Source organism: Branchiostoma belcheri, unplaced genomic scaffold (assembly GCF_001625305.1).
Source record: "Branchiostoma belcheri isolate BF01 breed outbred unplaced genomic scaffold, Haploidv18h27 scaffold67, whole genome shotgun sequence".
In the NCBI taxonomy this organism is placed as follows: Eukaryota; Metazoa; Chordata; class Leptocardii; order Amphioxiformes; family Branchiostomatidae; genus Branchiostoma; species Branchiostoma belcheri.
This window is the reverse complement of record NW_017804320.1, coordinates 92,233-115,597: the sequence shown is the minus strand read 5'-3', so window position 1 is coordinate 115,597 and position 23,365 is coordinate 92,233. Positions and strand designations below refer to the sequence as shown.

The 23,365-nt window shown below is 38.7% G+C and overlaps 1 protein-coding gene across 2 annotated transcripts in view; it reads right to left on the bottom strand.

Moving 5' to 3' along the window:
* Positions 1 to 2,206: 2,206 nt before the first annotated feature.
* LOC109483949 (oxysterol-binding protein-related protein 11-like) overlaps positions 2,207 to 23,365 on the bottom strand; it is a 33,061-nt gene continuing 11,902 nt past the window's right edge. Inside the window, exons 3-14 of one of the 2 annotated variants that reach the window (XM_019787096.1) lie at positions 17,895 to 17,974; positions 14,177 to 14,286; positions 13,222 to 13,366; positions 12,867 to 13,047; positions 11,578 to 11,723; positions 8,680 to 8,817; positions 7,453 to 7,621; positions 6,165 to 6,364; positions 5,356 to 5,549; positions 4,234 to 4,411; positions 3,427 to 3,566; positions 2,207 to 2,516 (exon numbers count right to left, since the gene is read on the bottom strand). In XM_019787096.1, the coding sequence (XP_019642655.1) occupies positions 2,318 to 2,516; positions 3,427 to 3,566; positions 4,234 to 4,411; positions 5,356 to 5,549; positions 6,165 to 6,364; positions 7,453 to 7,621; positions 8,680 to 8,817; positions 11,578 to 11,723; positions 12,867 to 13,047; positions 13,222 to 13,366; positions 14,177 to 14,286; positions 17,895 to 17,974 (1,880 nt within the window). In that variant the 3' untranslated portion in view covers positions 2,207 to 2,317. The remainder of the gene's footprint in view (positions 2,517 to 3,426; positions 3,567 to 4,233; positions 4,412 to 5,355; positions 5,550 to 6,164; positions 6,365 to 7,452; positions 7,622 to 8,679; positions 8,818 to 11,577; positions 11,724 to 12,866; positions 13,048 to 13,221; positions 13,367 to 14,176; positions 14,287 to 17,894; positions 17,975 to 23,365) is intronic. The other variant, XM_019787097.1, reaches the window with a different exon arrangement.

Here is a 23,365-nt window from a genome sequence, read left to right as displayed (position 1 = left end):
AAATCATAAACCTACTACTACTATAGATCATATAACATGGGAATCATTTCAATTGTCAACACATATGATAAATTCTTTTTAAAAGGCAAACTAGTGTACAATAGACACAATAACATCAGTTGAAATTACAAAAAGTGTACTATTAGCATTGACCTATTCTGTACATTCAATTAATTGCTAATAAAGCTTTGACGTAATCAAGCATAATGACTTCTTCTGTTAGTCTTTAAAGGCACATGATCATGATTATCACTTAAAATGTTCTATTGCAGTTTTAATGTTTGTTTTCACAGCTTTTTAAAGAAAAAGTTGCCCCCTGACAGTTAAGTTTACCCCAGTGATGTGTCTTTTTTATCCTATAGTTTTTTTTTACAAATTTCAAGACTGAATATAATATTGCCAACAATACATTAAGTCACAAACACATTGTTTTTGGTACTAAATTGCACTTGTACAAACTTTAAGATCACAGAACTTACATTAAATGCTACATGGCATCTCCTACCCCTATTTAGTGTACAAAATGTATCACATCATAAATGTTTGGACAGATTATTTTACAAAATGTCGGCTTTTTTCCTAATCACTTAAGAGTGGCCATTGCCTGAGACGTACATGTACACTGTTACGGTAACATTTTCTAAGTGGTCCAAATCATTACACATATTACATGTGACAGTCACATACTGTACTTCTAATAGACAATCAAGAATCAAATGTGTGAATTCTATTTGGTACACCATGCACTTCTGTACACATACACTACATTTGGTTCTTTTCAGGTCATTTTTTATGTTAGCTGTCAGTTATGCTGAGAAATTTTATTACAGCATTTGATTTTGGCCTTTACAGTGGAGAGTTAGAGGGTCAGAATGATTTTTCAGGCTGTTCTGTTTCCAACTCTCCCTCCTAACATCTGCTTGGAGACTTTTCAGCTGTCCTAAGAATACATGTATGATGACAAAAAAAATTGCAAAGCCGACACCATCTATGACTATTTCTTGAGAGGGTTGAAGGAAGTCATATACATCAGGGCCCATCACCCTACATTGAACCGCGACGGGGGCCGACATCGTCTACCAGATACCTTTGACCCAGTGTTGACGTCACACTTCAAAGAAGCCACGTGACAAGCTTCACTGGGTCAGTCTACTGAGGAAGACCAGAGTGACTGGTCGAAAGCTCTAGGTGAGAGAATTGTTCGTGTTGGACCAAAAGTTTTTAACTTTAAACACCATTTATGAAGTCAAAGTGCTCACAATTTTCTGTCCCTAACCTTGGATGACATCCAGTTGAGTTTATGAATGATGACATGTGCAGGTTACATATAGTAGATTACCAGGTACACATGACATTATGATACATTTTATAATTCTGGGGGCACAGCCTATAGTTAGGTCTGATCCTTCCGAAATGGACAAAATTTGGGGCCTTCATCTCTACAACCGACTTCTCAGAGGTATGTTCAATATAACCAGGCCTGATAAACTAACTTAAGAATTACTGTGATATCACTAACAGTTTAACCTTCTCCCTTAAAAGGCCAGTTTAGAAGCAAGAAGGTTTACATTGGATCCAATACGAGAAAACCATGACTAAAAAAAAAAACATGTACGGCCTATTTCAGACATGTGACCTCACCCATAGAATTTGACCGAATATGCCTAGAATTTGCAAGTATGAGTGTGTGATTAGTGTAAAATCATGACTATGTAAGCTTTTGTGTCCATGTATTAGGTCAGCCATGCTGTAGAAGGCTTCAAGTACAGCCTGAATTTCTGCAAGTAACAGATTCCAGGCCTAAAATTCCAACCTAAATCACACAACCTGTGCCAACAAATACATGTAAGCCTTTTTGATGCTGATAAAAGGGCAGTTGTATTTAGGCCACAGCAAGTAATTTTTATGGATGACATCAGCACGTGCATTAATTTTCGGCTGATTTGGGAAAAAAAAACAAGAAATTTTGTTGCCTTCTGACAGTGTTCAACATGCCAAAAATGGGCAAAGATGTCTGTTGCCATGACGGAAGGTGGATGGCAGATACATATAAAGAGAGGAGACAAGAAAAGACTCTGATTTAATGTTTTGTTTCTTACTTTGATGCAGTGATATGAGATGTTTGCTGTGTATATGTGATGTTCCCACTGAATCAAAACCATTTGTACAATGATTGAATCAAAATTTTAAAATGTAGGAACCTTGTTTTTTTGGCCCGCCTTGTTTTTTTTTCACCCGCTCGCGTTAGATTTGGAGTCTGCGGAGGATGTCATCCATAAAATTTACTTGCTGTGTCCTTATGTAAAGCCAGAAAACATCACTGTGAAGCCTCCAGCAGGTTGTTGTTGACCCAGCCCTCCCCCTTCCTGTGGAACAGCTTGGTACGCCAGGCTATTCTGTGCTCCTCGCGCAGTCGCTCCTCCGTCCGCTGACGCTCTTCCAGGAACCGCTTGTGCTCCGTTGCGCGCTCGATGTCGTTGGATTTCAGGGCAGCAGTAACGTTCTGCCACAGTTTCCTGTACACAGAACATAGGAAGACAAGTTAGTAAATTCTCCCTGGAGTCTGCAAGGGACTGTAAATCACCATTTGGCTGATACTCTAGTACATGACTGGTGTATCTGGGTGATTTGTAGTGAATTTCCAGCTTTAAACTATACTTAGGCCACGCCAATTTAATTTGTTGTTTCCAGATTCGCCCTGTCCTTTTTTTCTGATTTGCAAAAAAAAAAAATTTAGGTTGTAAATCAACTGCAAAATGCACAATAAAAGATATGTTTTGGCTCAAACGGTTGAAGAAAGTCCTTTTTTTCCTAGTTGTTAAATAATAATAATTGTTTATTGATTGATCGATGTGTACAATCTCTAGCATGTGGCAGCGAAACTAAAAAAGTAGCGCTGAATTGTATGCTAGTGTTTAAAAACAGAGAAACAAATATTGCACAGTTAACAAGTAGACAACTAAACAAGTATTTCACAGTTAACATATAGGCAACTAAATAAGTGCCTAAAATGAGCTTAACAATGTAACGTGTTTCAATGTAACAATGCAACTTTGTATAAAGTTCAAAATATATAATTTGTTTTAATTATAAACCAGCCTGGTATGTTGACTTCATAGCTCACATTGTAACATTTCTGGCTATCATGGGGTGCCTTGGGCTGCTTTTTAAATTTCATCCTGTCGCTTCTATTTTTTTTTTTTTTTAAATTATCCTAGAAGCAACAAATCAAATTGGTGTGGCCTTAGAGTAATATATGCAAAGGTTTATAGGATTATGTGGTGTTAGTTGTAATGTATCCTCCATAAATGCAAGGATTTGTGCAAACTGGGACAACAGCTGAATAAATCTGCCACCCTGGATAGGAGAGAATTTGCTTTATACAAGTGTCAGTTGGTTTTTAAACTGTCATCAGGAAATTCTAACCTGGACTCGAAGTCGCCCTGCATGTTGATTGGTCGAACCTTCTTCCTGATCTTGGACAGCTTGGCCGTGTCAATGACCTTGGTGTCGTTGCCCCTGTAGCCATTGCAGTAGGTGAACTCTATGGACCCATTCCATTCTCCCTAGAAAATGATGAAAATGTTGAAAATGTGAAACATGACGTAAAAATGTACATAGAACTAGAGATCTGAAGTAACATTTGCAAAGCAAATGCATAATGTTTACCTTTGAACATGGTCAGCCCTGTTAATTTTTACTCAAAGTCTCAAACACATTCACATACATGTACATGTACTACCAGTATATGGTGACAGGAGTAGAGCAGACCATGAAATTGCAACATTATGTAACCCAACACCAGTCACCATGGTGACAGACATCAACAAATCATGCCATTGGTCAGGTCATAGGTCACTGTTTGGAGAAGAAGAAGAGGAAGAAACAGAGCAAAAACAATATATTGTTTTCCTTCGATAAACATAATGAATGTACAATAGTCATATGATATATGCACAGCGTACTTTAGTAGCTGAAGCCGATCTATCCATGAGATAAAATGGAATACTAGCAGTTGTATTTATCCACAGATGTTAGTTTTAACAATGAAACAAATAAACAAACAAACATAATGAGTTTGATGTATCTAACCAATCAACATACAGGACACACAACAAGTTGCACCACACCTATTACTCAAAGATAAACTTTATTTGTTGGATATTTTGGGAGTTTTGAGTGGACCAATCAGGTTACAGAAGACAAAACTACTGTACTACAGCATACATGTACCTGTATCTTACAGATGACCCTATTGGTGGGCTGATGTTTGACCTCTCCAGAGATATGGTGTAGTTTCCCGCCGTAGAAAGGCTTGGTGTGGAATGTGATCCCTGCCTGCCAGCCTGACTTGGCACACGTGATGTTGATCTTTCCTCCCAGCTCCACCCAAGGTACAGTCAGGATGGACCTACATGTACATGGGCAGGAAAGGTAGACTTAGGCCACAACAAGTAAATTTTATGGATGACATCCTCCGCAGACTCCAAATCTAATGCGAGCCGGCAAAAAAAAAACAAGATGGGCCGAAAAAAAACAAGGTTCCTACATTTTACATTGCAAAATGGGCAAATGCATGTACATTGTATATGCCGTAAATTGCACAGGGCTTGAAATAACACTTGCATTAAAAGATTATTATTCAGGTCAGTGTAGGTAAAATAGGATCTGGGCAAGGATTTCTGCATTTAACCTGAACTGGTCTATGACAAAACCAGCCCCACACCAGGGGAAATATGACCAGCGGTGGTCAAAAACTGCCTGACATTCTTCAAAGTAGCATCATTGAAGACAGACAACAGAGAACGTAGTGAGATAAAAAAAAAATTGGGTAAGTCCTGTTTGTTGTATTGGAGTTTGCAGTTCAAACTTGTTTCATAATTTTGAATATTTCATAATTCTGAAAATGCAGAAAAAAATCAATCAAGCCTTGCTTGTAGAACAGGGCTCGAAATTTATTTTTGGGAATAGGTGCACTGGTGCACCCAACCTAAAAAAATTAGGTCATGCACAAAAATATTTTTGAGAGCACCATATATAGAGAACCTCATCAATCAAAACCGGGCAGGCGCTGCCTCCACCCCGCACATGTTTTCCCTGCCACCCCGCACATCTGTTTTCCCGGTAGTTCTGCTGCAGTACCAAGGTCAGCCACCAGGAGGCCCATACTTGACCCTGACCTTTGGCTTCCTAAGACCTACCAGCATACCAAATATCATCACAATCCATAAAGGCGATATGAAGTTATGCTGACTACAAATGTGCGGAAACATAGACGCACCAAAAACAATACCTCCATTTTTTATGGGGGTAATTATTGAAGCCCTGCTTGTAGAGTGATTATTTTCAACTAACCTGGCATAGGCACTGGGTAAAGTGAAGGTGTACTCCTCCCCGTGAGTGATGTCATGGACCACGCCCTCTCCCACATTCACCACACCGATGGACATCCCCATGAACTTGGATTTGGTCCATATATGGGCGTTCATGCAAACCTTCTTCTCTTTGCATTCAGCATAGAATGCTGACACTGGAGGATGATGGGATACCTGCCAGACAGATCATGACATCAGAGACTTGGACGTGTGACCTTATGGTCTTGGTAAGGCCACACCATCTTAATTTTATGGATAACATCCTCTGAAGACCCCCAAACTAGTGCGCGAATAAAAAAATTCTGGGCAAAAAAAAAAATGCTACAACACCACAGGAATACATAGCGGGTATTGTGAATTTGTGACAGTACATAGCGACGTATACAACAAGCTGGCACATGCTGGCTTTGTGCGGAATTTATGAATCGGCACTGTGTGTATGTACTGAGTTCTTGCTGTCGTGGAGCTTTGGCATCCTGGGTGCCATCTTCCAGAGTTACCACCGGCTCCATAATGTTGCTAACTACCATGGAGTACCCAGGCCTAGAGCCAGGCTAGAGCCCTGGAGGACGTGATCTGTCTTTTTTTTAGAACAGGCGAAAATCAATGCGTGCGCGGATGTCATCCATAAAATTAAGGCGGTGTGGCCTAACTTAATAAAAATGTTTTAAAAATGTGGTAAACTTTTCCTTTACATACTTACTAGTACATTGAAGTGTGGTCCTCTATTGGTAGACAAAGTTCTAGAAAGTTCAGCAAAAAAAAAATACAAGTCATTGCACTACCCACCTGTTCAGCAGTGAAGACCACTCTTTGGTACCCTGCCTTGTCTGCTGATTGGTTGATAGGAGAGGTGCTTGTCTCTGATTGGTTGTTGCTTGATGTGGCTGTTTCTGATTGGCTATTGCAAGGCTGAGTGACAGGAATGTCCCAGGAACAGTGGAACACTTCTCCAATAATAGGATTGTAGGGTTTTTTGGCAAGAGAACCTGCGAAGGAAGATTTGATGTTTGAATAAATGGAAAACTACTACAAGAACTTCATAATTATAATTCTTTATTTGCAAAATCATGCCCAAAGGCTAATTGCTTTTACAGTCAAAAATACTATTCGGTACAATGCAATATAAATAGGAGACAGACAAAAGTTATACTTTCGGAAAAAGTTATACTTCTAATACTACGCTTGCTATTATGAGGTTTGACTTCTTCTTTGAAGGCAGTGGATAATACATGTAATATAGTCCAACATTCTGCATAATGAGTGGGTTTTGTGATCTTAGTAGAAACAGTCTTTGAGTGATCTAAATGATGAAAGAATCTGTATCTGTATAGCCGGTATAACCACCTTTTGGCATAACACACCAGCTACATGTATCTAATGACAATACCCCTACTGTACTTGGTGACAGTGAGTTCCACTCTGCGATAGTTGTAGGAAAGAATGAATTCTTGAACACTTCAATTCTCTGGTACTTAAAGGCATGGCTATTTCTTGTTCTCTTCTGGGTTGGTATTAGGTACTTAGTGCTTGGTACGTCCACCAGTTTATTAGTCATTTTGTACATCATGCATAGTCTGGACATTTTTCTTCTGTCTTCCAGTGACACCCACTGTAAATAAGATTTGTCTGGTGCAGGTAATTTTAAATGTTACAGAAAGACTTATTTTGAGCCCTAAGGCCACACCAATTTAATTTCTTGGTTAACGGATTCACCCGCTTCATTTTTTTTTTCTGATTTGCAAATAAAAATAAAAATTCAGAATCAACTGCAAAATGCTCATATTTTGCCCTGAACAGTTGAAAACAGTCCTTTTCATCCTAGTTGTTACAGTTATTCCATCTTTCAATGCAATGGTATCATTGCAATGCAAAGTTCAAAATTCATTGTTTAAATTTTGAACCAGCCTGGTGTGTTGACTTCATGGCTCCTATCATACCATTCTGGGCCATAATAGCATACCTAGGCCTGTATTTATTTTTTTTGCCTGCCCGCTCCATTATTTTTCTAGAAAAATCTGTTAACCAAGAAATTAAATTGTTGTGGCCTAAGACAGAACACATGGGCAGGACCAACCTTTCCTTCCCACATGGAAGGCTGTGAGGTAGTACTCCACCATGGCCATCATCCTGTCCTCAGGACTCTCAGCCTCGGGGATGCACAGGAACAGGTCCGGATGGGCCATAAAGTCTGCATACATCTCCAGAAGTGATCGTTTCTCCAGGATAAACGTTGGCAGTACAACCTGGGAGACAAATGACAAGGAGGTTTTCACAGTATTACAACTTTATATAAGTTTCACGTTGAAACAATTCTGTGGTATAGTAGTAATGAATGCTTTGGAAACATTAACAGTGGGGAATTTGCAGTGTAGAAGTTTCCCACTTTAATATAAATGGTTTTTATTGTCTTAACAGTACCCGTGCAGTCGTAGCCTTTAATGGCTGAATTGATGCAGGGTATCACATAATAATCAATATAAATCACAACAGTCAAATAGTACACATGATAACACATATTTGCTCCACAAATTTTTTGGTGGAACTGTCGCAAGGGTCTGTGCGGCTGCCATTCGGCGCCACAAGGTGACCTCAATACAGCTTTCCCCAACCGAAGTTAGGTACCCATTCACACCTGGGTGGAGTGAGGAAGGTTGTGTGTAAAGTGCCTCCCAAGGGCACAACGTCGAGGCGCATGTGCAGACATGTCCCAGGTACGACTCGGGATCGAACCCAGGTCTCCCAGTTCACAGTCGAATGATCTACACAATGTACAACTACGCCACCCGATGCCACAGTGAATTAGTATTTATTGAATTCATTGAAAACACTCATTCACAGTGAATTTGCAGTTTCCCACTGTGAACATTTGAAGATTTACAGTAAAGAGGCTATCCTCAGCCTCCAAGTTAGACACCATTTCCCATAGAAAAATGTCCCTCTTTTACAGATATTTTCATGCTCATTGCTCTGCAGAACTCACCCAATTAGTTCCACCACTCAGAACTTTTAAGCGTTCCACTAGGTTTTCCATTACTCACACAACTCCAAATTCCTTGTTTGAAATCTTTTTACAGTGACAGCTTCTTTCCCCGTACAGCCAAGCTTTGGAATTCCCTCCCTGACAAGTGTTTCCCACCAACCTACAATCTACAGGCTTTTAAATCAAACGTTCACCGCCATCTCTTGACATAGCCATGTTTCTTTCATATTTCTAGTTCAATGCCGAGAAGTGGTTGTATACATTGTAGGCCTTGCATTGAACCACTCCGTTAAAAAAAAAAGACAATCCACCACTACCAACCCTAGTGAGGTCCATCCCCAGCTTGAGTTGAGACAGCAGGTGCAGGATGATGCTCTTGTGTTCCTCCACGGTGCCCAGTTCTGCCTCGTCCTGGTCCACGTCATCCATGACTTCATTATCGTGGTTAATGTCGTAAACCTGGGAGACAAATATAACACAATGATGTTTATCGTATTATCATTATCATTATCAAATGCCAAATGTTGATAAGGCTACACCAATTTAATTTGTTGGTTAACGGATTCGCCCGCTTCAATTTTTTCTGATTGGCAAAAAAAAAAATTCAGAATCAACTGCAAAATGCTCATATTTTGCCCTGAACAGTTGAAAACAGTCCCTTTCTTCCTAGTTGCTAGTTGTTACAGTTATTCCATATTTCAATGCAGTGGTATCATTAAAAGTTCAAAATTAATTGTTTTAATTTTGAACCAGCCTGGTGTGCTGACTTCATGGCTCCTAACGTACCAGTTTGGGCCATAATAGGATGCCTAGGACTGTTTTTATGGGTTCACCACACCACGAAGTGGTGGTGAACCCATATTGCTTTTTCTGATGTTTCTTCTCCTTCTTCTTCTTCTCCTCCTTCTTCTCCTGCCATTTTTTAAATGGATTCAGCTTCTTCATTTTAGGGCCCAAGGTCCTGAAATTTGGTATGGAGGTACAGTGGGCAAATACCCCTAGGCGTTTTTTAAATTATTGTGATACAGGCTTTTAGAATGGTTTTATTTGAGTTTTTTGGCTGTGTTATAGCAAATGTATTACTGTGTTAGTGTGCCTTGTTTACCACGTTTGGGCATGAGTCATCACAATGGAATGCAGGGCATCAACCAATAGGCATGCAGCTTTCCTCTATTCTTCTTGCTGATTGGCTGTTGGGATTTAACTTGATCAATACCTGCACAGAGCATTTCCACCTGCACAGAGCATTTCTTGCTGATTGGCTGTTGGGATTTAACTTGATTAACACCTGCACAGAGCATTTCCATACTGACAGTATGTCTGTATTCAAGTGTTTTTTTGGAAGGTATTTCAAGCTTTCCTGCTCCAGCATTGGAATGCGGGGCATGGACGTTTTTTATTTTTATTTTGAAAATCAACAGTTTGCATTATGCAATTAAAAATCCTAACCAATAAAGTAGGGAATAGCTATCCAACTGTTGTTATAGTTGTATTTTACATATAGAATACAACACGGGGTATTCCGTATCGCCCGAGGTGTCGGCCCGACCGCGAGTCGGATCGCCCGAGGCCCTACTTTATACCATACCCACCAAAGAAAACGCGCCTTTCAATGCAAGATGAGCCCAAAGTTGGTGCCACTAAACCCTAAAATGCAACAACATCAATTCCAACGTGCGGATTCTGTATTCGAATTTTCGAAAGGGGCACACGCGGGTAGGGTGAAACGCGTTCGAATCGTCTTATGGAAGCCATGGAAGCGTTCGATAACGGGTTCCGGACCGGGCCGTACCGTGAAGTACGGCCCGGTCCGGAACCCGTTATCGAACGTTATCGCGGCCCGGGTATGGTATAATTCATATTATAGTTATATCAATGTAAATCATTGTTTTCCCTTGTGTTTCTCATTCTTTCCCTGCCATGTCGTAAAATGTTGTGAAGCCATCGCTGTATTTGCTCCAAAGCAAATATTGGCCTTTCTAGTTATTACTCCGTGAAGGAGGTCAGGACCTCCGGACGGAGTGTTGTAATCGGCTGATTTTTCATGTTCGCAGTCAAAACACTGGGTTCTCTTTGTGTAATCGGCACGCAATTTTATACGCCGTCTGCGGGCATGCCCGTGTTGATGCACGAATGTGTATTTTTGCCGTTGCTGCTTTCGCGGTCAATGTAATATCGCAGACGCACCCCTACAATTACGAGGCGAATTGGAATGGTCCAGAAAAACGCGTTGTTTGGAATAGCAGTGGGGTTCAAAAAAGTTCATGCAGATACGGGGTGGTTTTTATAAGTGGTTCCAGATGTTTTTGCCCATGGTTAAGAGATGCCAAGTTTTTTGGAAGATGTTCGCAGCCAAAACGCATTCTTCCGTACGTCGCATTTCTGTGTAATTTCGCATGTGGTGTTGCATTATGTCCGGGATGATGCACGTCTTTTTATTTTACCGTAGCTGTTTTGATATTGGAGTAAATGCTTATTTTCGAAACATCCCCATTTCTTTGAAATGGTTTCGTCCGTTTATGCAACTGTTACTGCGCTAATGACGACCAGTCGCGCTGTCCTGATACACCGCGAATGTGCGAGTGTTCCCTGTAGACAGTCCCGGGAGTCATTTTTTTGCACATTCCAGGAGCCAAACCAAAATACGTTCATGAACCGAGTCCAAAAAACCGAAACGTGAAAATCGGATGATCGGACCTGATGTACATTTCTCTTTCTATAGATTGTACACACAATACACACATCTTTAGATAATCTGGCCATGGCAGGTTAAAAAAAAAGTAACCCTGAATCATACTAGATTAGCGTAAATGCATGTTAATGCGTTCAAAACAAGAAAAAATTGTTTCCGGGTATTAATCTCTTGAATCACGGCGCTGAATATTGACGCAAAAATATTTCGGGCATCGCGCGCCCTTCCCGCGTCACGTGTAGGCATCTCGCATCTCTGATTGGTTGTTGCGTCTTAAGATGACTGAGCCGACGCGCGTTTAAACAATTTTTCTTTGTTCGATTTATCACACTTCACAGAGAATTGTCGCCAATGGCTACTTCTTTTTGTTGCAATATATAATACTTCACGGAGAATTGTCGCCTATGGCTTCTTGTTTTTTTATTTTTTTCGCTCGCCCGCTCCATTATTTTTCTAGAAAAATCCGTTAACCAAGAAATTAAATTGGTGTGGCCTTATGGTGAATTCTAATAAACAAACAAACAAACCTCCATCATGCCGGAGCCGAAGCACACGTCCTGGCTGGCAGACATGTTGGAAGGGAAGGAGGAGGATTTGGGGATCTTGTTTTTCCTGGAGGAGGGGGGAGAGGCGCTCGGAGGGGACCTAGGCTCCAACCATTCTATCGTGGCACCTGCAGATATGTGACATAAAAGCATAGCAGACTTCACTCCCTTACCCATACTGCTTTGCAACCCTTCAAGTCCCACACACTTATAAGTCCCTTGAAGTAAAACTGAACATCAAATATGGAAACACATTATCATTATCTGTACATGATGTTATCCTCGGTTACAAACTTCATGATTATTGTAAAATTTCACTATATTTACGTATTGACATTACATGTGCTTGGAAAGTTTACAATTTTTAAGTACAAGTATGGTACAAACAATGGAAATATTGTGATATTATTTGAAAATGAATGTTCCTTGTAAACATTGTTTACCATATGTAAATATGTATCTGATCATTAAATTTTGACTGTATATTTCATTTGTCAATAAAAGATGTCTTGAGTAAAAAAAAAAACTGAACATCAAGTAAAAAGACTAATTATACGTCTACGTCTTGGTTCATATTTTCCAAACCAACAAGCTGTACAAATAGCAAATGATAACTTGAAACCTAACCTAACTTCTAAATATTATTTTGTATTACATCCCTTGTAACACACCTTAAAACACACCTATTAGGCCACACCAATTTAATTTGTTGTTTCTCGGATTTTTTTCAGAAAAAATATAAAGTGACAAGGCGAAATAAAAAAAAAAACAGGCCAAAGCACCCCATGATAGCCAGAAATGTTACAATATGAGCCATGAAGTCAACATACCAGGCTGGTTTATATTTATTAATTAAAACAAGATATTTTGAACTTAAAATGAAACAAAGTTTACATTGAAAAACTTTAACAAATTTAAAGAGGAAGAAGAGAACTTTGTTCAACTGTTCAAGCCAAAATGTCTTTCATTGTGCATTGTGCATTTAGTTGATTTAGAACCTAAAAAAGTTTTTTTTTTTTTGCAAATCAGAAAAAAATGGACAGGGCGAATCTGAGAAACAACAAATTAAATTGCCGTAGCCTTAACTATACACATATTGATTAACTATAACAGGAACATGTACAGTCATGTCATTTGGGATTCAGAGAGCATACATCTCTATTTTTGTCAAAGATTCTGTACCATGCATACTTTTTATTATCATATAATTATATATAATTGTAGAGATAAATGTGTTAGACTAAGTGAAATGACCAATCACATAGACCAACCTTTGGGTAAGGAGGGTGTCTTGGCCTCAGCCATGTGTGAGTGTTGTAAGATAGCAAAACACTGCCCTAGACATTGCATCGTGGTTTGTGACGTCGCCTTCAGTAACAACAGATCATGGTCCAGACTGCGCACACCCTGAGCCGCACTCGGTAACCCCTCAATCACCCTCGTTAAGGAAACCTGGGGGAAAAGGTTCAACATGTCAGTTTTATGAAGCGGTGGATTGCTCATTCCTTGACAAAGACTGGAGTTGTACAGTCAAAAATTTGGGTGAGGCTACTAAATTTCACAGTACGGTGGATTTCGAGAAAGGGACTTGAACAAAAACGTTGCAGTAGAAATAGCGTCTGAGACCTGTTGCTGCTCGGCCTGATGTAGGATTTCCCGCACGTTCTGGAAGGCCTGTGGTTCGTGGACAGGCGGCGCGGTGGGCGGAGTTTTCTTGTGAGGTGTGGTGTGAACGACAGGAGCAGCGTTGGGCGGCTGGGACTGGGTCCTGCTGGGGGAGGAGTCAAGTGTACATTGTACATAAGGCCACACCAATTCAATTTCTTGGTTAATGGATTTTTCTAGAAAAATAATGGAGCGGGCGGGCGAAAAAATGAATAAATAAAAACAGGCCTAGGCATCCTATTATGGCCCAAAATTTTTGTTGTGCCGGAAATTACAGAAAATTGCTTCAAAATGACTTCTACCAACAGATAAACTTTCAAGATATGGCCCAAAATGGTACGATTAAGAGCCATGAAGTCAACCCATCAGGCTGGTTCAAAATTTAAACAATGAATTTAGAACTTTTAATGATACCACTGCATTGAAAGATGGAATAACTGTAAGAACTAGGAAGAAAAGGACTGTTTTCAACTGTTCAGGACAAAATATGAGCATTTTGCAGTTTACTCTGAATTTTTATTTTTTTAAGTAAATCAGAAAAAAAAGAAGCGGGCAAATCCGTTAACTAAGAAATTAAATTGGTGTGGCCTTACAAACAAGTTTGTCCAGCAGAGATATATTACCTGGAATTAGAAATGATTTTTACAAATAAGTTTGTCCAGCAAAGTTATACTAGCTGGAATTTTAAAAGATATCAAACAACAAGTTATTGAAAAAATTCTATTCGTATACCTCACTGTAATCTTTAATTCAATTACTACTAATACAAAAATTATTCATTTTCATACAAGGCCTATTCTACTGTCTATACACAGAAAGTTTCATTTTAATAAACATGAAGATACAAACTGGCAAACCTTTGACTTCCATATCATATCTTATTAAGAATATAATGCAGAGCTTGTACAGTACTTACTTTAATGCACGTTTGGAGGCAGTTGAGATGGGTGTAGTGGGCGCACTCTTGGTGGAACTTGGGGTGGAGTTGGATATTGAATGTGACCGTGGATGGGGTGGAGGTAAACTCTGAAGGAAGAGGAAACATCAAGTGAACACAAAATCAAGGTTAGTCAGAAATTCATCTTTTTTTGGACTTATTGCAGCAATAAGAAAAGGGTGACGACTATGGTAAAAAAAAACCCGTTTCATTCCCCAGTCTGTACATCTGTAAAAATTGTTTAGCTGTTTGAGAACCAAACTAATAAATTGGTGCGGCCTAATGACCATACCAGAGTCATATTTTCCCCTACCAATACCTATCAAATGTAGCTTTCAAACCATTGTACTACTTTTTTGCACAGAAACTTGAGGAAAAAAAACAACTGAGTTACTGATTGTGTTGATGTGGCCTTAGGCCACACCAAGTTAACTTGTTGGTTCTCAGATTTTTTTAAGGAAAAATATGAAGCGACAGGGCAAAAAAAAATAAAAACAGGTCTAGGCATACTTATGATAGTATAATTATAGCGCCAAATGCTATGTTACGAGCCATGAAGTCAACACAAAAGGCTGGGCTAATATTTAAACAACGAATTTTTAACTTTAAATCAAACCACTGCATTGATAGATGGAAAACTGCAACAACTAGGAAGAAAAGGACTTTCCTCAACTGTTGGGCGCAAAATACATGTAGGAGCATTTTTTTTTAGTTGATTCAAAACCAGAATTTTTTTTTTTTTGCAAATCAGAAAAAAATGAAGAGACAAATCCGAGAACCAACAAATAAAATTGGTGTGGCCTTAGTTATATGAATGAGAGATTTCATGACGTCAGAGTTGTGGTCACATCGTATCTCCAGTCCACAGACTAAGATTCAATTTACATGCAAATGCTCCGGCTTCAAAACCTCATTAACCTCAATTTTCCAGAGCAAGCTGGAAGCTAACATGTAAGTCTGGTGGGGACCGGAATAATCTAGTTTGGCATTTATTGAGTCAACATTTACTTTTAAAGTCATAACATATAAACCATATAACAAACTAGAGGGGGAAGGGAGTATTCTATGGCTTTTTATTATTTTAACCTCCAAGTTTTTTAGATGTCATTTTAAGGGTCACTATGCCCTCCTCCTAGTAGCATACCTAACATAAATGTCCACAGAATATGGTCCATTTTGGTCTGTTTTTCCTTCTGTATTCCAGGGCAACAGTATATATTGCACGATTGGGTGAACATCCCTTAGGCTGACATAAAAACTAACAAAATTCTGATCATCATTAATTATAATAAGTAACTTTGTTAAGGCCACACCAATTTAATTTCTTGGTAAACAAATTTTTCTAGAAAAATAATGGAGCGGGCGGGTGAAAAAAAATAAAATAAAAACAGGCCTAGGCATCCTATTATGGCCCAAAATGCTACGATAGGAGCCATGAAGTCAACACACCAGGTTGGTTCAAAATTTAAACAATGAATTTTGAACTTTTAATGATACCATTGCATTGAAAGATGTAACAACTAGGATGAAAAGGACTGTTTTCAACTGTTCAGGGCAAAATATGAGCATTTTGCAGTTGATTCTGAATTTTTATTTTTATTTGCAAATCAAAAATGAATGAAGCAGGCGAATCCGTTAACCAAGAAATTAAATTGGTTTGGCCTAATCTGTGTATTTACTGAAGCTATTCCCAACTCCCAATGCTATTTTGAATTGGGAGGCAACACGTACACACTTTCTAGTGATGAGGAAATATTGATGACTCGTGCCTAATGTTTCCATGTACATTAGAGCAGGCAGTTGTACCAAACTTAAGTACCCCACGTTAGTGCTTATCTAACTGGATGCCATTTCAGTACCGAGGACATGTAGTTTGCTTGTTCATTACCTCCGTGTGTGGAGGTTTCATTTTGGTGTGTCTGTCTGTTTCTCTGTATGGGAGTAGTTATTTGAATACATAAAGTGGAGTCATAGGAAGTAAGGGGGAAATTGTGTAACCACAGACTGACAGGGAGGTCCAATTCCTCTTTATATATTTTTCTCTTTATGTACATGCCATGCCTAAAAAGCAATGACTGTGTTTAGCACTGAGTGCATTTACCCTGTTAATTTCTTGGCCGCTTCATTTTTTTCCGATTTGCAAAAAAAAAAAAATGAATCAACTGCAAAATGCTCATATTTTGCCCTGAACAGTTGAAAACAGTCCTTTTCTTCCTAGTTGTTACAGTTATTCCATCTTTTAATGCAATGGTATCATTAAAAGTTCAAAATTCATTGTTTAAATTTTGAACCAGCCTGGTGTGTTGACTTCATGGCTCCTATTGTACAATTTTGGGCCATGATAGGATGCCTGTTTTTATTTTCATTTTTTTTGGCCCGCACGCTCCATTATTTTTCTAGAATAATCCGTCAACCAAGAAATTAAATTGGTGTAGCCTTAGCTAGATAGGTTGGGTTCTATTCTGTTTTTCTGTTCACGTTTAGATGATCTTGATTAATGCAGTCTGTGGGAGTACACGACTTTGTACATGTACACAGAAAGGGCTGAACTGATAACATCAGAGAGCACTTAACGGGCGGGCATTTATAACAGCCAGGAAAGAAAGGAATAGCTAGAAGCCATGTGGATAAAAACATTTCTGGTACCATTACAGGGGGGCTGGAAATACTGGGTGCATGTGCACCTTAGTGCACTCAAATTTGGAGCTGTGAACCTAATTTTTTTCTATTTTTGTAGGTATTTTTGTACATATCAAATTATAATAGTATGCAGGATATTCTTGGCATCATAAGTGTCAGAAAAATAATTTGTTGTAGTACTTGTTTAAGATTTTGAAGTTAGCTCCTGTTTCAGATTCAAGCTCAGAAGAGGAGCAGTAACTAAAGATCTTTGTATTAGGTTTTGTTTTATATGGTGCACCCAAAAAAATTTTTGTGCACCTAATTTTTTAGGTTGGGTGCACCAGTGCACCTGTTCCCAAAAATGAATTTCGAGCCCTGTACCATTAGATGTATGCATTACAGTCTCCTACAGAACTGATATATACTGCATAACATGATACACATCACAATCCTCTATGCAGTTGCTAAAATTTTCAAAACATCCGGCATTAAGATATGACAAGTTGTTGTACAGTTAATATCCCTGGGGCTTTTTCCCAGTAAAGGATAAATTTAAGAGGAAAACACTGACAGCATAAAGGAGAGTACATACATGGAAGGGCAATGCTTGAAGTGTATATATATAATATATAATATGAAACACAGAATTATAGACAAACAAGCCCAAAATATTACTTCACTCCCTTAGGCCACACCAATTTAATTTCTTGGTTAACGGCTTTGCCCGCTTCATTTTTTCTGATTTGCAAAAAAAAAATTCAGAATCAACTGCAAAATGAAAACAGTCCTTTTCTTCCTAGTCATTACAGTTATTTCATCTTCCAATGCAGTGGTATCATTAGAAGTTCAAAATTCATTTGAATGTTTAAATTTTGAACCAGCCTGGTGTGTTGACTTCATGGCTCCTATCATACCATTTTGGGCTATAATATTAATAGCTATATAGGATGCCTAGGCCTGTTTTTATTTTTTATTTTTTCGCCCGCCTGCTCCATTATTTTTCTAGAAAAATCCGTTAACCAAGAAATTAAATTGGTTCGGCCTTAGGTGAATTAAAAACTAAAATTCCACAGACCTGAGCCAATGTCTCGGTGTGATACTGAGCTACTGAGCGCAGTCGATTCACCCACTGCTGTCGCTCCTTAGCATCAAATGCTGAAAAACAAAGCAAGGTCGTCAGTCAGCACAAATACAGGTTACGGTAATAGTTACTGGGCAGTTTTCATGCATCAACAACCACACACTTTGTATAGCTAGAAGGCGAAGTTTGCTTCTATATCTAAAACATCCGTAACTAATTTCATCAGGTTGGTAAACGAATGAATAGCAAAGTTATTTGATCACAACCATTTATTTTTCACGAGCCGACGTTTCGATGACTGTCTGTCGTTTATAAGTACAGCCGTGAGTGAAATTTCCCGCCAGTACTTATAAACGTAAGAACCACTGACGGGCCGTGAGGTAGGGGTAAACTTTTGAATGGGAAGGATTTGTGCAACGCCACTTGGCAGAAAGGTGGTCCAGAATGTTTGCCGGAGCATGGGCTACTTTAAATTTGGCGGCACAGCCTTTATTGTTATTTTGCAGACGATTTTCGTGTCGACTGTGAGCTGTGCCGCCATTGGGGGCTAAGCAGAAGGACGGGGGCAAAGCAGAATTGCGCCGGGGGCGTAGAGGAACGACGGGGGCGAAGCAGATTTTTTGCGGGGGCGAAGCAGAATGGGGCGGGGGCGAAGCAGAACGGCGGGGCGAAGAGGAAGGAGTTTCATGGGGGTGACTGTGCACTGACGCTAGATGTTAGTACACTATGCACCAAGTAACATCTAGCGTCGGTGCACAGTAAACCAGTCAGAATTGCCCTGATGAAGATGACAGACGGTCATCGAAACGTTGACTCGTGAAAAATAAATGGTTGTGATCAATGAACTAGCAAGTTGCTATAATATATAAATCTAAAACAGTTTGGTCCCATTATATATATATAACAACATGTTATACCAGACACAACATGGTACTTTAGCATAAAAAGCTATTTTTCTGGCCAACACCTCTGTTACGAAGACAAATTAAAGAGTTAGTTGGATGGTCCCAAAACATCAGTTACAATATCTTCTAACTCCCTTGCTTGCGACAGGATACAAGGAAGTGCCCAATTGCTATAACATACCCTGTAAGCAACTCATAGCTTCTCTACACAAACCAAGAACAAATACATTTCGGAGATACATAGAAGAAAGTTTATTGCAAATACATGCCCGATGGCTAATTGCAGTTACAAACAACAATTTTAGATTAAGAAGGAAAATACAGTGGTATGTGAGACTATATCTACATCTAACATTATAATTTATTAGAATCAGTGCCCACTCCCTGGAAATCGAAAAAGGGCGATATATGAAAGTACCTGTGTCCGAGAGAATGTGTAAATATTGCTCCTCAAATGAAGTGGAAGACGAAATTCATTTCATCTCTAACTGTCCATTTTATGACGACATCAGAAAAGTTAACAACTATTTAGCACTGTGTCCAATTAATGCTCCCTTACTTCCCCACCATTCCCTACCACAAAAAAATAATTTTACTTCTAAAATCAAAGAACCCACATATTATAGGAGAAGTGGGTAAATTCGTCTTCCATTGCCTAAAAAGAAGAAGTCAAACCCAGTAAAACTAGTACCATGTACAGTTTGTATGTTGTAGAATAGCAACAGAACACACACACTTAGATAATACTACTACTTACAGATACAACATCAGATACGCCAAAAAGCAGTTACTCAAGCAACTGGATATGATTTCAGTTGCTTGAGTAACTGCTTTTTGGTGTATCGTATTACCTGGATGTCTAACCTTCATCGACGTACAACATCAGATAAATGTCGATTTATAAATACATAAAGGAGACTGTTACGCGAGCACATCTGTACCCACGTACCCATGCGAATGAACAAGGGCTGATCATTAGGCCACAGCAAGTAAATTTTATGGATGACATCCTCCACAGAATCCAAATCTAATGCAAGCGGGCGAAAAAAAAAAAAACACTTGGCGGGCCGAAGAAAACAAGGTTACTACATTTTAAGATTTTGACTCAATCATTGTACACTAAATGGTTTTGATTCAGTAGGAACATCGCATCTACACACCCAACATCACATGTCAGTGCATTAAAGTAAGAAACAAAACATTAAATCAGAGTCTTTTCTTGTCTCCTCTTTTCATATTTATCTGCCATCCAACTTCCGGCATGGCAACAGACATCTTTGCCCATTTTCGGCATGGTCACCACTGTCAGAACGCAACAAAATTTCTTGTTTTTTATTCCAAAATCAGGTGAAAATTAATGCGCGCGCTGATGTCATCCATAAAAATTACTTGCTGTGGCCTTAGTCACGACACTAAGCATTACGATTCTTGACTTATGGGTCTCCCTGCAACTCAGGTAAATATAGCAGCGAGCTATTGAGGCAGACACAAAGTGGCTACACTTACATAATACACATTTTTCAGTTTGAGTCTCAAGTCAGTCAATGCATAATGAAGGATTTATTTTTACACACAATAGGCCACACCAATTTAATTTGTTGTTTCTGATTTTTTCAGAAAAAATATGAAGCGACAGGGTGAAAAAAAACAACAGGCCAAGGCACCCCATGCATATAGCCGGAAATGTTACAATGAGCCATGAAGTGAACATACCAGGCTGGTTCATAATTAAAACAATAGATTTTGAACTTTTAATGAAACAAAATTGTACATTGAAAAACTTTAACAACTAGGAAGAAGAGGACCTTCTTCAACTGGTTGAGCCAAAATATGTCTTTCATTGAGCATTTTGCAGTTGAAATTAAATAGAACCTAAAAAAAAATTTTCTGTTTGCAAATCAGGACAAAATGGACAGGGCAAATCCGAGAAACAACAAATTAAATTGGTGTGGCCTTATCTAGTAGTAATTATAATTCCACAAGCTTTATTTATTGGTTACCACATTTATTGGTATCCCATGGCGATATCTAAATCTGATGTGGGATTATGATAAGAAGCAAATTTAGGTCATTTCTGTAATAACGTTTTATGATATATGTGTGCAAATATTTGACAGTTTTATAACAGTTACCATTATATACCATATTTGCTAACTTTGTGGTGCTTTTAAAAATGAATATGCTTTTTTCTAGCAGCAGAAATACAACTGATACTTAGGCCACACCAATTTAATTTCTTGGTTAACGGATTCGCCCGCTACATTTTTTTCTAAGGCCACACCAATTTAATTTGTTGGTTCTCGGATTTTTTCAGAAAAAATATGAAGCGACAGGGCGAAAAAAAATAAAATAAAAACAGGTCTAGGCATCCTATTATAGCCCCAAATGCTACAATATGAGCCATGAAGTCAACAAAAAAGGCTGGGTTAAAATTTAAAGTATAAATTTTGAACTTTTAATCAAACCACTGCATTGATAGATGGAAAAAACTGTAACAACTAGGAAGAAAAGGAATTTCCTCAACTGTTGGGGGCAAAATATGAGCATTTTTGAGTTGATTCAGAACCAGAATTTTTTTTTTTTTGTCAAATCAGAAAAAAATGAAGAGGCGAATCCGAGAACCAACAAATTAAATTGGTGTGGCCTAATTTAAAAAAAATACAGAATCAACTGCAAAATGCTCATATTTTGCCCTGAACAGTTGAAAACAGTCCTTTTCATCCCAGTTGTTACAGTTATTCCATCTTTCAATGCAATGGTATCATTAAAAGATGTTAGTTCAAAATTCATTGTTTAAATTTTGAACCAGCCTTTTGTGTTGACTTCATGGCTTCTATCGTACCATTTTGGGCCATAATAGGATGCCTAGGCCTTACTTCCTATAGATATACATGTATCTGTTTTACTAGTACCTTCTTTTCCCCTAATTATTGAGAATGACCCAAGTTAAAAAGAAATGAAACACTTTAAAACAGGTATCATTACTAGGTGTCCTCCTGGCAAACTCAAAAGGATTGCTCAAAACTCTTTGTATCATCTAGAGCCAGAATAAGGCCACAGCAAGTAATTTTTATGGATGACATCAACGCCCACATTAATTTTTGCCTGATTTTGGAAAGAAAAAAACAAGAAATTTTTTTGCCTTCTGACAGTGGTCAACATGCCAAAAATGGGCAAACATGTCTGTTGCCATGCCGGAAGGTGGATTATAAGCAGATAACTATGAAGAGAGGAGACAAGAAAAGGCTCTGATTTAATGTTTTGTTTCTTACTTTGAAGCAGTGATACATGTCTATGTGATGCTGGCTTTGCATATGTGTTCCCACTGAATAAAAATGATTTGTACAATCACATGAGTCAAAATTTGAAAATGTAGGAACCTTGTTTTCTTGCGTGCTCGCATTAGATTTGGAGTCTGCGGAGGATGTCATCCATAAAATTTACTTGCTGTGGCCTAAGTCATTTGAGCAAAGAGCCAGTGGCGAAAACACCGTAAGAGCAAATACATTTCCTTCCTTCATCCTTTAGGGACAAGATTCGGCAAATTCCTCCCTCACGACTCACATCTGCTGCCCTTTAGGCCACACCAATTTAATTTCTTGGTTAACGGATATTTCTAGAAAAATAATGGAGCGGGTGGGCAAAAAAAAATAAAAATAAAAACAGGCCTAGGCATCCTATTAAGGCCAAAAATGGTATGATAGGAGCCATGAAGTCAACACACCAGGCTGGTTCAAAATTTAAACAATGAATTTTGAACTTTTAATGATACCATTGCATTGAAAGATGGAATAACTGTAACAACTAGGATGAAAAGGACTGTTTTCAACTGTGTTCAGGGCAAAATATGAGCATTTTGCAGTTGATCCTGAATTTATTTTTTATTTGGCCAATCAGAAAAAAATGAAGTTGCCGAATCTGTTAACCAAGAAATGAAATTGGTGTGGCCTAAGAGCAAATACATTTCCTTCCTTCATCCTTTAGGGACAAGATTCGTACAAATTCCTCCCTCACGACTCACTACTCACATCTGCTGGCCTCTATACGGTGTGAAACACATCTGCGGTGCTCGTATCATTTATCATCTCCCTGGTTACCATGACAACTAATCGGATTATCCAACTGGCTTGCGGGATTATCATTCAATTTAAAGCGGGCACAGAATGTACCTTTGCTGAACAGTAATACCACTTGCTCAAAATCGTTTTCGCTTAAAACCCAGGCAATCAAAACTTGATACAAAATTACACGACAGGGGAGCGGAAACCCGGTTGCCATGCCAACCTGGATGATAGCTGGTCCATTTGATTGGATTAAACCCATTGTGTCAGGCATGAGGAATGGAATCTTATTTGTGATTTGATTTTCGGCTCACCGTGGAAGGAGCGTTAGCTAGTTCCAGGTGCCACGACAAATTCTTCCACTATCATGGAGATTTTTTTCTGTAATAATATTATATACAGTTTCTAGTTACAAAAATCTATCACCATCTAGATTCTGGCCAATGCAGCTTGCCAACAATTAATACAATAGACCACTAGAGCAAACTATTTAGTGGAA